The following is a 15,734-nucleotide window of genomic DNA, read 5'->3' on the forward strand; positions in this document are numbered from 1 at the left end:
TTTTCCAAGATCATCAGATGGTCGCTGCCGCAAGTCTCAGCCTCATTGGGCCATCTATCCTCCATGGGTCGACCTTTGCATTTCAACTGGACTTCTGGGTCTAGGCCCTTTTATCCCGAGCCCATTTAGGATTTTTTTATAGCTTCGTCGAGTTTGATTTTATCTGTCATAACACTCATTAAATCAGTTCCCAACAATAATATTTAAGCCTCAACCTATAATTTTGTCTAAATAAAAAGAGGTGATCAATTCTGTTGGAGTTCCCCAATTAGTCAAGAAGACAACAAAAAAAAGGTTGATCAATATTACTTATAAACCCCAAGCCAATATTGAGGGTTCACACCAAGCATGTGGAGAGAAGCCATGGAAGAAGGGTACCCTATAAAATATAAAGTATATTTGGATTATGCTTTAAGGACAACCCAAAAAGAACAGCCAAACTGAGGCCCTCCATGAAATCTCTTGCACGTAAAGCACTTTTTTTCCCCATGTTTTCCCTTTTATATGTAATGGGGAATTACAATTACAATTACAACAGCCAACTGCCTACACACGTATAACATATTTAACTATATTTGCCGCCTAAATTGGAATGACCTCCATAATCCAAACAAATAATTGTCCCCTTCATCTAATTCTCAAAATATGTCCCACCACCACTCCCCAATTCTATTCAACATCAGTGTCCCAATCACTCTCCAGCCCTTTAAAAAGACATATATTCCCCAGACATCATCAGTAACCTCGAAAGCCATAAAGCTACAGCCTTTAACATGGTCCTAGGTTCAATTCTCTCTCCCCTTTTTCCTTCCTTGAATTCTGAAAAGCTGCATTCTTTTAATTGTTTAATTGTATGATTTTAATTTACGATCGGGCTAGCACTAGTGTTGTTGAGTAACTGTTGATTTCGTTCCATTAATTTTTTCATTTCTGTTCTGTTTTTAGGGTTTGCGGATATGTCACTTTTGCCACCAAGTGGGTCTCGTCATAATAATCATGCAAAAGTGGTACGTGACACGTTTTATTTGGTCCGTTAATTAACCTTTTGATTATTATTATTTTTTCAATTCTTTATTTGACTATTTTATTAATTAATGAAATTTTTAAAAGCGGGTGTGATGAATGTGAATCCCAAAACAAAATTATTATCATTGAGTCGAATTATATATATATATATATATATATATATATATATATGATTTAAAAGATGGACGAATATTTTCCATACATATTAAAATATAAATACAATATTACAATTGTGGGTCAGGTTCGATTCGAATTTTCATTCTATAAAAAAAAAATTTATTTCATTAATATTCGTTCAAAGGTCATAAATTTTTAAAGGGAAGCAACAAAATTTTACCCCCTAACTTTAATTATAATATATATATAATCTTTCAATTTTTTTCAAATTTTGAGGCGCTAAGCTAGAGAAGTTTTAAAATCTTTGACCATTTTGTTATGTAGTTTTTAAATCAAGATGATAAAATTAAGAGGGGCAATATCACTAGCATTTAATTAATTCATGTTATATTGATAAATTGATAAGGCGAGGGAGCGCGAGAAGTGCTTTTTAAAGCATGAAATTTCAGAGGAGGAGATGAAGATCCGGCGTGAAATAGAGAGAGAAATAGAGAGAGATTTAGAGGAAGAGATTAAGGGAGGGATATACGAGCAGGCTCTCCGGCTGCACCGCCTTTATCAGCACCGGAGAAAAGCCGCCGATATTAACCCGCCGGAGGAGAGAAGAAAGAAGGAGCTTTTGGAGGTAAATATCAGCATCAAACTCCAACGAGGAACCAAGTTGCAAATCAAAGAGACCAAGAAAGAGGCGCCGCCGCCGGCGGCGGAAAGTTTCCGGCCGAGGACTTCTCGATCCGACGCCACCGCTGCTCGAACAGTACTTCCGGAGGTGAAAAGGTTAGATTGGGTGAAGTCTCTCCGGTCGGGTGCTGCACCGGTGGTTGTCGGGAAAAACGTTGGCTGTCACCGGAGTAGAATTCCGGCGCCGGGCCGCCAGTGATCGATGTCAAGTTGGCATGCTGTGTTTTTCTTCTACTGTTTTGGTTTCATTTGTTGGTGGGGTTTGTCATGTGTGTTAATAAGCCGACATGTCGTTCTCAAATACAAGGGGAGGTTTTTATTCTTTTATTTATTTTGTATTTTTACACAACTATGAGTGTGGTGAGGATTTGAATATGACATGTAGAAGATTAATTTATTATTTGATGTATAATAAATTATTTTATTATTTCTCTTTTTATACGATGTATTAATCTAATCTCAATTTTTAGGATAATTAATTTTTATGCAGGGTTATAGTGCTATAAAAGAAACATTAATGAAAATAATAGTTATTTAAAACCTCGTTTTCATCCTAATAAACCCCCGCCAATTATTTCCAATTATTTTTTGTCACATCAAAGTACATATTTAAAGATTTTCAATAATTTTATTTTATTTTATCATTTTTAGTACAACAAGTAGATGAAACTCATGACCTCTCAATCAATCAGAAACAGATGTCAATTATGAGCTAAATTCATATGGGCTACAATCTTATTTCATAATTTTCTTAGATCATTGTTTCATAGTTAATTATTATTGAATCCAACGATGAAATTGAAGTTTTGCTAACAAAATACTTTCTTTTTCCGCTCCATTAAAAAGGACTTTTCCTTTTCGTCTGCAAGTTTGATAAATTTTTAAAATTTTGGATGTTTATCGAGTATTAGCTCAAAAAAGTTGATGAATTTGCCTTGAAATTTTTGAGACCCTCTCTAGTTTGTATAAAATTGAAATTGCAAACCTCTTTAGTAAATGTACCATGTTAGCCTCCAAGTAGTAGGGATAATCAAATTAAATATATACCTATAGGATAAAAGAGAACTCTACAAAGAAAGCTATAAAGAAAAGTAAGGAAAGGACTTTAGCAAATTTAGAGTTAAAGTTGTGCATATAAAGAACAATCCTGGATATTAGATTACTTTCTTTTTTGTTTTTGTTTTTGTTTTTTAAGTAACACTTTGCAAGAGAATTCAAATTGCTAAACAAATATAAGAAGAAGAATAATAAAAAAATCATAGTTGTTGACAGCGAACTTTGGAGAGATCTACGTGTTCATCGGACGAGTAGATTGGTTAAGGAGTAAATGAGCCAGTAACCCACAAACTCAACGTTGGTGCTTGTGTCCCACCTAATACACTCCGACACTTAAGTTAGTGATGAAAGTAGGAAATAGAAAAAGATACCTTAAGTATTAGTTATAGGATTTTCACTTACTTGGTGAAGGTGAGAGTCCTTCCCTTTTATAGGTTCGGTGTGGCCAACCATGAAGGACGACACTTGGGATGGCAGGGACGCGTCGAGCTGTATGACGTCGATGGGAATGTACACTCCCGACAATTGGTGAGTGGTGCCTTTACTTGCAGGCCTAGAGCTTGCCACCTACCGTGGGCAGATTGTGGAGCTCGGCGTGCTCCCGGTACTGTGGGAGTGAAGACGTGTTTTCTCTGTCATCGTAGTGTACGACCTGTAACCGCTTGTGGTCCTGAGTATCTCTGTGGTAGTTCTGCTCAGTTTTACCCTCAACAATGTAGGAGAATCTTAATTAATAAAAATACTCTTAATTAATTAGATATTACTAAATGAATCAAGTTAACCCCATCATCTTTTGTATGTAAAAAAAAAACATCATCTTTGAATAAAAGATAATGATAGCTAAAGTGAAATTAAGTCAAAGCTAAATGACTAATTTGACCTTGCCATGCAAATAAATAAATAAACAATGAATGGGCCTACCGCCGACATACGGAAGAAAAGCCCAAATTGGAGCAGTAGGCCCATATGGATGAGATGAAAACTATTGGAATTTCTTCATGTATGGGCAAGGCAAATCACAGTTGAGCCCCACACCACCTTGGTTTTTTTTAAATTTTTTTATTATTATTTTTTAAACTATGATTAAAAGAAAGAAGAAAAAGGAAAAATAATATAAAAAAAATTCGATAAAAAGGAAAAATAATAATTTGAATGAAAGGGGAGATTGGCAGAGGTGAGGCAGAGGCAGAGGCAATGTTAATAGAATGGGCCAGGGCAGAGATTCGGCCAAAGTTGGGCCACTGAAACGTCCTAATCAATCTACCTTTTTTTTTTTTTTTTTTGAAATACTAATCAATCCACCTTAAAGAAGCATCCAACGTCCCTAATATTTAATAATAATCTTAATCCTATTTACGATTTCCTTCCCATCCACGACTTAACAAAACTAAACCCATATCAAATTTTGAATTTTGAATTTTTTACTCCAATAAATAAGAATGGAGATTTGAACTCACGACATTTTGATGATAGTGTCTAAACTAATTGAGCTATTTTTAGTCTCATTGTTATTTATAGGAAAAGAAATTCAAAAATAGATGTTCATATTCTTAAATTTCCAATACCTTCTTATTTCCACAACCATGCCTTTAAAGTCCTAAAGCATTAGTATTCAGCTAGGATGTTATGGATAATTTAATCACTTGTTTTCTATTATTGGGCCAACCATACTTAAGAGCTGACTAACATTAAAATTTTGAAAAGTATGAGAGAAAAATAAAAGAAAAGGAGAAATTCTTTCTATTTTTCAAAAAAAAAAAAAGAAAAAAGAAAAGATCAATAACCTATCAATTTTTAGTGATAGTCAATGTAAAGATAGGTGCTGCTTGTTCCTAATAGGCTGCCTGAATTGGTTTTCCTTAATCCCTTTACACATCAATGAAATTCATATTTTAGTTCTCATATATAGGTTATAATACTCGTTTGTAGAAAAAGGATATGGGGTATACTTTTATTTTCTTTGCATGGATTTTTTTTTCCATTTTCTCTTTATGTATATTTGGGTTGAAAGATTAAAATCTGTGACCAACGTTTTAGTTTATTTTTATATTTTTAGTTCAACACATGAGATGAAGATTCAAACTCACAACTTTTTGGTTGGAGATCTTAAATTGAGCGTAATATTTTATTTCATTTAGGTGTATATTGATATTAATTATTGAACATCGAATTTCATTTTAATACTGTTTTCCACCATTTTTTTATTACTAAAATAACCATTCCCTGTATTGGATGACCTTTTTTAAATTGAAAAGCTCTTTCAATTTATAAAATTATTGTTAATTCGTTTTGGATCAATGTGAAAATTATATATATTTATTTTTTATTGTCTATTGAATATAATTAGTATAAAATGTTTAATCTGAATATAGTTCAACTGGTTAAGGTAACTATCTTCGACCAAAAAATTGTAAATTTAAATCTCAACCTACATTGTAGCCAAAAAAATAACATAAAATCACATCACCTATGTTAATATTATAATGACTTTTTATTTTGATGTACTAACTCCTACGAAACAAATATAATTCTCAAACATTTTAAAACTCATCTACACAATTTCCTTTTTGATCATTACAACAAACATGTTAATTAGTTTTTGATTTAAAAGAATTTATACATCAAACCATCCTAATTTGCAAACATGTAAGATTGGAAGAACCATAAGAGAGGCCTAGTCCACTGGGAATGACATAGTTGCAAAAACATGAGGCCTTGTGGCTACCACACGAGATGTTGTATTCGAGTCCCATGCGGGTCACCGGCCATAGGAGGCCTTCAGATGATGGTCGTTCAATTTATTTGAAGAACTATGTGTCCTTCAATTTAAGGGACAAAAAGGGATGAGAACATAGTTGAAGATGGGCAAAGCATAATTCCCACGTCAGATTTTTGGAACCTCCTTTTTGCCATTGTCAGAGAGGTAAATATAGAGGACTTCTTCACCCATGCGCCCTCACTTTACCTCTTAGTTCATAATTCTTACATTTGAAATCTCTCCCCCCCTCTCTCTCTATATATATTTAAATACCATTGCATTTATTAAATATTCTTAATAATATGATTAATTGAGAGCAAACTTTGTTGGTTAAAAAAGGCTGAAAAAACCGTCACTTCCCCAGAGCTGCTTTAAACTCATGGAATGATGAATAAAGACAGAGGGTATCCACCAAAAGTAAGGAGGTTGCTTTGATGGGTATGATTTTGATTAACAATCAAAACCACACACTCTTATAACTTATATATATATTTATATCTTTGACTTTGACCACACTTTAAATACTTCTTCCCCTCCTCCCATTGCTTTCTTGCATGCAGGTTTTTGGTTTGTCTTCTTCAATGGACCACATTTTCAACATGCCTATGCCACCTCCTTTTTTTTCATATTACACAGCTAACCCATCAGCTCGGTTTTAGGACATTTTTTACTCCAAAAACCACTAAAAAACAACCTTGTTTCCTTAATTGCTGCCATCTTTGAACCCAACAATTTTCCACAAACAACACATACACATTATGGTTCAAATACTCAATTACCTTAACTGACCTAAGAAATTATTGGGTGCAGGTGTCGTTAGGTCTATATATCTATAATAGTGTCGTTCATCCAAGAATTTTTTTAAACTCAAAAGATAAATAAGTTTAACATTTTTTTTTAAAAAATGTCTGATTGGGGTTAGATTTGAAGGGGGAAAGGCGTAAAAAGATTTTAGAAAAAGAAAAAAAGTGGTGGAGTGAAGGGAAGGGGTATAGGGAGGAAGTTGAGAAGAAGTAGATGGGATGGAGAAACCAAAGAATCTTGATGATGAGATTCTATGCAAGGATGAACTAACAAGTCACAGACAAAAGCTGAATGTCCCTTCTTCTATCAATTTTTTCTTTTCTTTTCTTTCAAACAGAAAGAGAAAGGGAGATGGCGAAAACCCAAAGGGCCGGTTTTAAAAAGAAAAGAAAAAAATGTTTGCAGCTTGGAGTGCCCACATGTTCCCTTGGAGAACAGATGAAAACGAAAAGGAAAGAACAACAAATAAAAGTTGAGACCAAAACATTGGATCTATCGACCAATATCCAACAGATCACTTCAGAACAACCCCATATATATAAATATATACATATTTGATCAAAAAATTCAAACTTTCTCCTTCTCTCCTGTCAATTTCTGCTGATACATTAGTGTAGTCCTCCCTCCCGAAACCCCATATGATAATCATGATTAATTAGGTCAACAAGTAATGTTATAGAAATTGGATTAGAAAATAATCAAAAGATATATATTTTTATATATATATTATCCATTGGCAAAGGAAAAATTAAAGAAAGGACATAAATTTGTGCATTAATGACTGGAGTAAGGGTAAATAAGTTAAGATGGCAGTTGGGGTATGAGAAAGAACAAAACTTGGCAACAGAAACGGACCAAGAGAGGGAACAAGCTGCAGCTGATCCCCCCATGGTTAGCTTTTGCAGTAGCTTGCATTAATTGATCCAGAAAAACAAATGCACGAAAAAAAGGTAAAAATTGAAGAACCCAGTGTAACGAAAATCACATTTTGGTGGGTGAATAATAATCAACGTTATAGTTGAAACGGAAAAATGTAGGTTCCATACACGTTGGTGTTGGCCCGAAATCCCGTTTGTGTCGTTTCTTAGATTCCACGAAACAGAAAGAAAAAAGAAAGTCAACTGGAGAAATCAAAACAAACACGCACCATGACCATATCGCTTAATCGGGAGAGCAACAATAAGAGATTTTTTTCACAAAATTAAAGCCCATGATGGAGAATGGAGAAATTAATGAACCCACACTAATGTTAAATAACCATATTAATTAATTAATTAATTAATTAACTAATTAATTGGATATATGATACCATTCCAATTAATTAACATAGCCCAAGAAAGAAAAAGAAAGAAAAGATGATGGAGGAGAGGATGAGTAGGATGGATGAAACCCTAAATCTAAAAATTGAGTGTTGGTGTTGGTGTAGTGTGGTTGGTCTAGGGTTTCTTACCGAGAGTGTGCTTGTTATTGTGCATCCAGACCTTGAGGACGTGGCGCTTGACGCCGGTGTCGCTGCAGAACTGCTGAACCACCGCCTCGTCCTGCTTCTGAATTCTCCACCCCAATGTTTCAGCCAACCCCAGCATTCTATCCTTCTGCTCCTGCGTGAATTTCGTCCGGAATCTCTTCTTCCCGCTGCTATTCGGGTTCGACATGTCCTCCTGCTCCTCCCTCCCGCCCGACGTCGACGGCAGAGCCAGCGGCCTGTGCTGTGGCGCCACGTGGAGGTACCCAGCTGGACTCCGGTAGAACTGCGGGTGCGGGTGCGGTAACAGAAACGGCTCTCCCACTCCGATTCCGATCCCGAGTCCGAGTGCGGCGTTGACCGAGTCGGTCTCCTTGCGGTGGAAGTTGCGGTGGCAGTTGCAGGCGGCGCACTTGAGGGCGTCGAGGGTGCCGTCGGGCCCAGCGGCTAGAAACTCGCCGCAGCCGTCGAGGGCGTGTCCGCCGATGCCAACCGCGTGATTCTTCAAGCACTCACGGTACCTAGGTTTCCTCTGCTTGACCCCACAAATATTGGGTTGTCCAGTACTACTCCCCATTTTCACACCTCGCGACTCGTAATCCATCTCCAGCTCCTCCTCCTGCTCCTGCTCCTGCTCCTGCTCCTCTTGATCGTCGAAATCCATCGTCAACGGAATAGAAAATTAAAGAGAGTGGTGAAGAAGGAAAGTAAAGGAAAAAAATGGCGAGCGATTTCAGAGGAGAAGATAAGAGGAGTGAGAGAATGTGGCCATCAATTTCCCACTCTGCAAAAAAAAGCTGTCCTTCTTCACAGGCCTTCATATACTTTGCCGTTTCTTAGTCCGACTCCCAACCAAATAACGCTCCCGTACCCCTGCCATTTCACCGGCTTTACCCGGTTAACTTAACCCCTCTTTTTATTTATTTTTTTACCGCGCCTCTCCTCCCGTTCTAATTACTGCGCGGTAAAAAAAAAAAAGAAAAGAAAAGAAAGGGAAAGGGATGGAATTCAAATTTGGAAGGGGGAAGAGGAGTAGAAGAGGGGGCGCTGCAGTGCAGGGCAGGGGCAGGGGCAGGGGCAGAAGAATCAGAAACAGAAGGGAAGAGGAGGGAGCGTGAGGGCCACGCGCTGGGGCTCTCACTCAAAACGCCCAAAACGACACTGAAATGGTGGCAGGAGCAGGGCAATTGTGTGGTGTCTTAGCACGCATTCCCGTACCTGAAACGGACTGACGTGTGGTGGGGCCCCATCTGGAGTGACGAACTCAACTCAGTGATGGCGCGTGAGGCGGCGCGTCTACTCCCCCGGACAAGGACACGGAATTACGTAGGAAAAAATAAATTGTCGGCATTTAAGGCAGCTGCCTACGTGCGATCATCTCCGACATGGGTGACGCGCTCTTGGCGTCAACATGCATTAAATAAGGCCGTGTCCCCAATCCAGAGTTTCAGCCCAACGGGATACATAAAACCCCACCCCATTTTCTATCACACCTCCACTCAGTGGCGCGTCTTCTCTACGCGCTCCCCTCCACCACAAAAACAACCCTGCTCTGCCAGAGGTGTCACCATCTTACCAACCAAAGGCACTCACTTTGCTGTCCTACAAACGAATATCAAAATTTTTAAATAAATCCCACGAATGGGAATTCCACTCTTTAATTTCTAATAATTTTCCATAAATATCATATACTTCCTATCCACTCACTAATCTCATTTCTGTTTTTAATTTCTTCTTACTTCGCAAATTCAAATTCATCTTCACTCCATTTGTTATTAATTAAACTTTAATGTCGAAGCAAATTATATAATGTTCGGAAATGTACTTGTAATGGTTATGCTGTACTATTAATAACAGATTTTCTTTACAGTTCTTCCATGGAAATCAGATCTTTCAAATAGATGTCCATATATCTATTAATATATATTTTTCAAACATTAGACTGTTTTTACAATAATAATAATAATAAAATATTTTTCTTGTATAGATATTTTACAAAAATATAATATAGTCATTATAATGAGAAAAGGACGTACGACATGCTCGACGTCTTTATATATCTCGTTTCATATATATATATATATATTAAAAGGCTTGTCTATTATACATAGTGACATATAATTCTTTTGTGCCACATAATTTTATGGTGAAATGCCATTGAGAAAAACGGGCATTACATATCATTTCAAAAAAGAAAAAAGATGAGAGAGAGAGAGAGAAAAAGGCATACATATATACTCATCACATAGATATGTGACCACTACTTAGACAAGAAGATTTATTTAATATGTGTACAATAAAATCAACCATCTTCACTTGGGCCATGGAATTTTAATCGATTTTAAAGTATAATTATAATTGAATTTTGTTTTAACAAGGGAGGAAAATTTTATCAAAAAAAAAGAAAAAGAAAAGAAAAGAGACGACAGGAAAGAAAAATACTAAACGTTTACCTTTTCTTTTATGAAAATTTGTTTATTTAAAAACTATCTTGTTGGTAAAATAAGTTTACCAAGTAAAAAAGAAAAAAAAAAAATTCATTTAAAGAAAGTTCAACCCAAACCCCAAGATGGAGAAAGAAAGACAACAAATTATAATTGCTATCCGTCCATTACCTATATATGGGTTATAGCTAGTCCTAAAAACTTAAATTTAATGTGTTGGGAAAATTTACTCTTAACAACTCGAGGATACCATAAATCCATCTCCTTAAATAAAAAAAAAAGAACTAAAATTAAATACACATGTGCAATGTGCATAGTTAATTATACCATGTTTTTTAAGACAGTGAAGTGTGGCAAACGCTTGAGGTCGCATGATATTATCTAATTTGAAGTCTTAAGTTCAAGTTTTGTGCGGATCATCAGAATGTATCTGTTATAAGAATCTAAAGCCACAAGGTATATCTATTAAAAAACAGTTAATTAATAATTACTAAAATTAAGATTTAGCATCTTAGAGTTGAGATTGTTTTTGAAATTAAAATTAAGGAAGAGTCTCGAAGACACATTGAAACAATGCTTTATAGGACTGAGAAAGGAGGGGCAGAAACAGTGACAAACAGTTGCAAGTTTCTTAGATAAACGAAACCTAGGAAGAATCAATAATGAAGCCTAGATATAAAGTTATTTCTTAGTTAAGTAAAAAAACTATATGGGGAATATGATTACACACACACACTCTCTCTAAAGAAAGCGAGCATTATGAGTGTTTTGTGTGCATGCCATTGCCAAAACACTGCCTAATCCCGAACCCTATGATCATTTGGTAACCCATAGCTCTAAAGAGTGTGGCCCTTCTTCTTCTTCTTCTGTTTCAAGCCTTCTTCTTCATTGGTTATTTAATTTATGTGAATAAATCTATGCTGTCAATTTCCAGCTTGAATGCCCAAACTTAGGATTTCTTAACATGTTTTTGGTTTTGTGTCCTTTTGTCCATTGCTTCTCGAGGATTCTCCATTTATGGCATCTCAGCGTTACAACTACAAAACCCCTCTTTTGACTTTGGAAATCTCCTTTGCCTTGTGACAACAATCTCATATTGTCTGCCCCTTTTAATCGGGGACCCCACCAACTATTTTGTTAAGTTAATAAAGGGGAAGGACCAAAAGGGTTGTTATTTTAGATTTTTCTTCTTATTTCTCTTTTCCTTAAATTACATATTTAGTCTTTAAACTTTCAAAATAAGTCTCTTACGTATTTTATAAAGTATTTAGTTGATCCACAAATTTTCAATTTTTGTAGTCTCTAATAGGGTCTTTGATGTTCTAATAAATGCCTAATAGAGCCTTTGTGTTTGATATAGGTCTTAAAATTATTCGAAAATTTTTAAGATTCACAGTGTGCTATTAAACCTAAAATTTAATTTTGTCAATAATAGAATCTTAATAACCTAATCTGTTTATGAATTTTAACAATGTTTAAAGATTGAAATTTCATGGATATAGTAGAGACCTTAAAAGTTTAATTCTTAAACACACACTCTAAGTTTAAGTAGTAAACTTGTAATTTGATTTCTTCTTTCTCAAGACTATTTAGTACTTGAAAGGTGTCTGGTAATAATTTTATCTTTTTCTGCATTTGTTGTTTTTCTTTTCGATTGGTAAGAAACAATTTTGAAAAATGTTTATAAAATCTGAGCTAAATCTCTAGAGGTAAAAAAACTAGGCAGTTGATTTTACAAAACTTACTGTGTTTTTAGAAAGTAGAAAACAAAACAAACATATTGTTAGAGAACAGTAGCTAAAAGTATAAAATATAATAGGTCTTCAGAAATTTAGCTAAAAAATGGCCTTATCAGATGATATTTTATGAATCTAGATTTTTTATTATAGAAAAATTAGTTTTGGCACATTACCTATCAAATAATAGAAAATACTTAAATATATTATAAAAAAATGTTGAGTGTTTACTCCATTTGAAAATATTAATGTATATCATATATATTCTATTATAACATGCTGTATATTATTCTTCACTGACATTCTTAAAAAATTATATCTAAACATTTAGTGCAATATCAAGTTAGAGTGGGCTTATACACACACACACATTTATTAAGTTTTCAACTGAGAGTTCCTTGCAAAATAAAATTCTTGAAAGTTATAGAAAAAGTATTGAGGTGGTGTGAAACCTATATCTCATTAAGAAATTAATTTTTAAAACAAAATCTAAAATTTATAATTTTAAATCTACTATTTCGCTAAATAGGTCTTATCTCTCATTTTCTGGGTATCTTTCTCACCTACTTTAATGAAATGATTATTCTTTTCCATAAAATTAAGAATTTTAAAGATCAAGTTATAATCAAACATATTCTTTAGGTGAAAGAATGAGAAAAATGACGGTTTTTTAAACTTAAATTTTTTTTCCGAGTTCAACGACACGGGGAGATAAAAATTTAAATCTTCCACTTTTTAATTAATAATTTATGTTTTAACCTAAGTTGAAACGCAACTTCTTGAGAGAGTATTTGCTTTCTTAAATTTCAATAAAACTATTTCAAGGGTGACAACATGAGGGTCTGAAAATGTTGTTTAGTTTTTCTTTTTCTTTGGAAATTATTATATAAAAGAGTAATAAATTATAAATAAAAAGTTATTGAGAATCTTTGTCTGTTAAGAAAAAACAAATTAAAGTCGATCTCATGAGATATAATTAGTTTAAATCTCAGTTTGAACTTACTGCTGACGTCGTCGTTCATAAGAAAAACCCTTTCCCGAGAAAGAAAGATAAATAAGAAGGAAGAGAAACACACACCCTTTTCCAAATGTTTCAGCTTCAACAGCAAAAACACACCTAAATTCAATGGAAACACAGACAAAAAGAAAAAAGAGACGCACAATTCCAAGACATTTGAATGATGGCTGATGCCAAGTCTAATCACATCAAAATCATCAATTTCCCCTCAATTATTTTAACTTAAACAAACAAATAATTTATTTCTTCCTTTCTCTTTAACCTTCCTTTAGCTTTCTTGTCATGAAATTTTGCTTCTTTCTCTTGCTCTAATCATCTTCCTCACAAGATCAGAAAACCCCTTTTGATTAAAGGGTTTCTCTTTTATTTTTACTGTTTTTTTTTTCTCTCTTTCAGACAGACACCTCCGAGGTGTCAGCCATGTAATCTGTTGTATGCATGGATTCAAATAGTACACACGAAACGACCAAAACCAATTGATGTTGGTTGCTTCCAGACAATAATTTTCGTATCTTCTCTGTTCATTTAGAAAACGTTTCTTGTATCGCTGTAACAATTGTTTTGTGCAGTAGAGTTACTGTATTTACTCTATAACAAACAAGAATTTTATTATTAATTTCTCAGACCAAAAGTTTTCCTCAAATTTGAGTCAGCTTTATTGAATCTATTTGCCCTGCTGGGTGCTACTGTGTTTTCTTCTGTGGCTTTTGGAGGGATTGGAAGTTAATTAAATTTTTACAAAAATATGGTTTTCTGACGTTTTATAGAATAATACGACATTTAAAGACAAATTTACGTTAACTATTGCAAGTTTTTACCTAGTTTGTAAGTTTCCCTTTCCTTTTCTTTTCCTTTTATTATTTTTTTTGAAAGACCCTAATTTTTAAGTTGATGATTCGCTGTCCGCTCTCATCTTGTATCTGGCATCTTATGTTTCAGTCTTTTGGTATATCTTACACGCTTCAAGATCGTATTGAAGCTACATTAAGGAGATCTTGAACATACTTTTGTCTAACGATAGGAATGTATTCTAAATTAGTATTGTTATGAGAAAATAAAAATAGAAGTGACCAAGTGACGGGAGGTCAAAAGGAACTCGAGAAAGAAAGCACTAGCCAGGAAAGGGGGCGAGCACCTGACGACCTGAGCCGACCCCCGGCCGACCAGTGGCCGGCGCCGAGACCTTCTCGGCACCGAGCCGTTCTCGGCCACCCGGCCGAAAACTATAACGGTCCATCCGACCGTTGCGCCGCAGTTACACCCGTATGAACTCCTCTTGATCCTCAATCCGACCGAAAACCGATAGCGAGGTAATGGGCTGGGAGATTTAAGATTCGGCTAGGGCAAATCTGAAGAGGACGGGGATTGGACGACTATAAATAAGAGATGAATCAAACCCAAAAGGTACGCCGGAACATCCTATTCTCTGCACTCGACTTCTGATACTAACTTAAGCATCGAAGCCCGTGTGGTAAAGCCACACCGGTTGTAGTTTCAATATGTTTTGCAGGCCACGTTGATCCATCAATCCCTTTTTATATTTAGAGGATTGGTGCACATTTGGCGAGATCTCGGTAAGCCAAATCTCTGCATCAACAATTGGTGCCGTTTGTGGGAACGACTAGAGATTTCAGACGAATCAACATGAATTCGGGAAGAACGAGAAGAAGTTCACAATATTCTGATGAAGAACGCCACCCTACAAGGAAAGCTAATGGGGGTGCACCTCCACCCGAGACAGTCGAAGAAGAAACTGACCAACCAGTTCTCGGACAGGGGAATGTCGTCCGACCAGGTCTTAGGGATACCGATCGACCAGTTCTCGGACAGAGAGATAAACCGGTCGAAATTCTGGTTCAACAAGGAGAAACTGACCAACCAGTTCTCGGACTGGGGAATGTCGCCCGACTAGTTTTTAGGGATACCGATCGACCAGTTCTCGGACAGAGAGATAAACCGATTGGAATTCTGGATCAACAAGATGACAAATTGGCCGCCCTGGAAAAGTAGGTCGAGGGAATGCACCGAAACATATCCCTGCTTCTACAGAAACTCAAGCAACATGAAGTGAAACAACCGGCACTTGTTTGAGATCCACAGAAGAATAAAGCCCCAATGATTGAAGGAGTTGGGGAGACAACCAACCAGACACATAGCAAACTGAAGAAGTTTGATCTCGAGGAACTGGTAAAGCAAGCAGAGTCGCCCTTTACAGAGAAAATAATGAAAGGAAAAATTCCTCCGAAGTTCAAGCCGCCTGACATCGCACAATACGACAGCTTGACAGATCCCATCGATCACCTCGACGCATACAGGGAATCGGCAGATATTTATGGCATAACTGAAAGCATTAGATGCAGAGTGTTTTCTCTCACCTTGACTGGCTCAACACGCGTCTGGTTCCAACAGTTAAAAAGAAAATCAATCTCAAGCTTTAGGGAATTGGCAAGAGCATTTATCATCCAATTCGTCGGAGGATGGAATAGAAGCAATCTTGTAGCATACCTACTAACTATTAAGCAAAAGACAACAGAAAGCCTCAAAGACTATGTGGCTCGGTTCAATGAAGAAAAGCTACAAGTGGAGGGTTTGACAGATGCAATGGCGCTGCTAGTCTTTGTATCTAGTG

The 15,734-nt window shown here is 35.8% G+C and overlaps 2 protein-coding genes across 2 annotated transcripts; one reads left to right on the plus strand and one right to left on the minus strand.

Annotated features, from left to right (window-relative positions):
* The first annotated feature begins 754 nt into the window (after positions 1-754).
* LOC148213397 (uncharacterized) lies at positions 755-2,263 on the plus strand. Its single transcript, XM_088126065.1, has 3 exons — positions 755-783; positions 946-1,007; positions 1,550-2,263. Exons 1-3 carry the CDS (start codon positions 774-776, stop codon positions 2,021-2,023), a joined length of 546 nt encoding a protein of 181 aa, XP_087982191.1. The 5' UTR covers positions 755-773; the 3' UTR covers positions 2,024-2,263.
* Positions 2,264-7,686: 5,423 nt separating this feature from the next.
* LOC148213398 (zinc-finger homeodomain protein 1-like) lies at positions 7,687-8,928 on the minus strand. Its single transcript, XM_088125323.1, has one exon. The coding sequence runs from the start codon at positions 8,569-8,571 to the stop codon at positions 7,879-7,881; it is 693 nt and encodes a 230-aa protein (XP_087981449.1). The 5' UTR covers positions 8,572-8,928; the 3' UTR covers positions 7,687-7,878.
* Between the last annotated feature and the right edge of the window lie 6,806 nt (positions 8,929-15,734).

Source organism: Momordica charantia (assembly GCF_013281855.1).
Source record: "Momordica charantia cultivar OHB3-1 chromosome 1 unlocalized genomic scaffold, Mcharantia_2.0 BLBB01000001.1, whole genome shotgun sequence".
In the NCBI taxonomy this organism is placed as follows: Eukaryota; Viridiplantae; Streptophyta; class Magnoliopsida; order Cucurbitales; family Cucurbitaceae; genus Momordica; species Momordica charantia.

What these genes read in the sequence shown, in the direction of transcription:
- LOC148213397 (XM_088126065.1), top strand. An exon ending in ATAATAATCATGCAAAAGTG is followed by an intron (nt 1,008 to 1,549) that starts GTACGTGACACG and finishes TAAATTGATAAG; the next exon opens with GCGAGGGAGCGCGAGAAGTG.
- LOC148213398 (XM_088125323.1), bottom strand. Translation starts at nt 8,571, where the DNA reads ATGGATTTCGACGATCAAGAGGAGCAGGAGCAGGAGCAGGAGCAGGAG.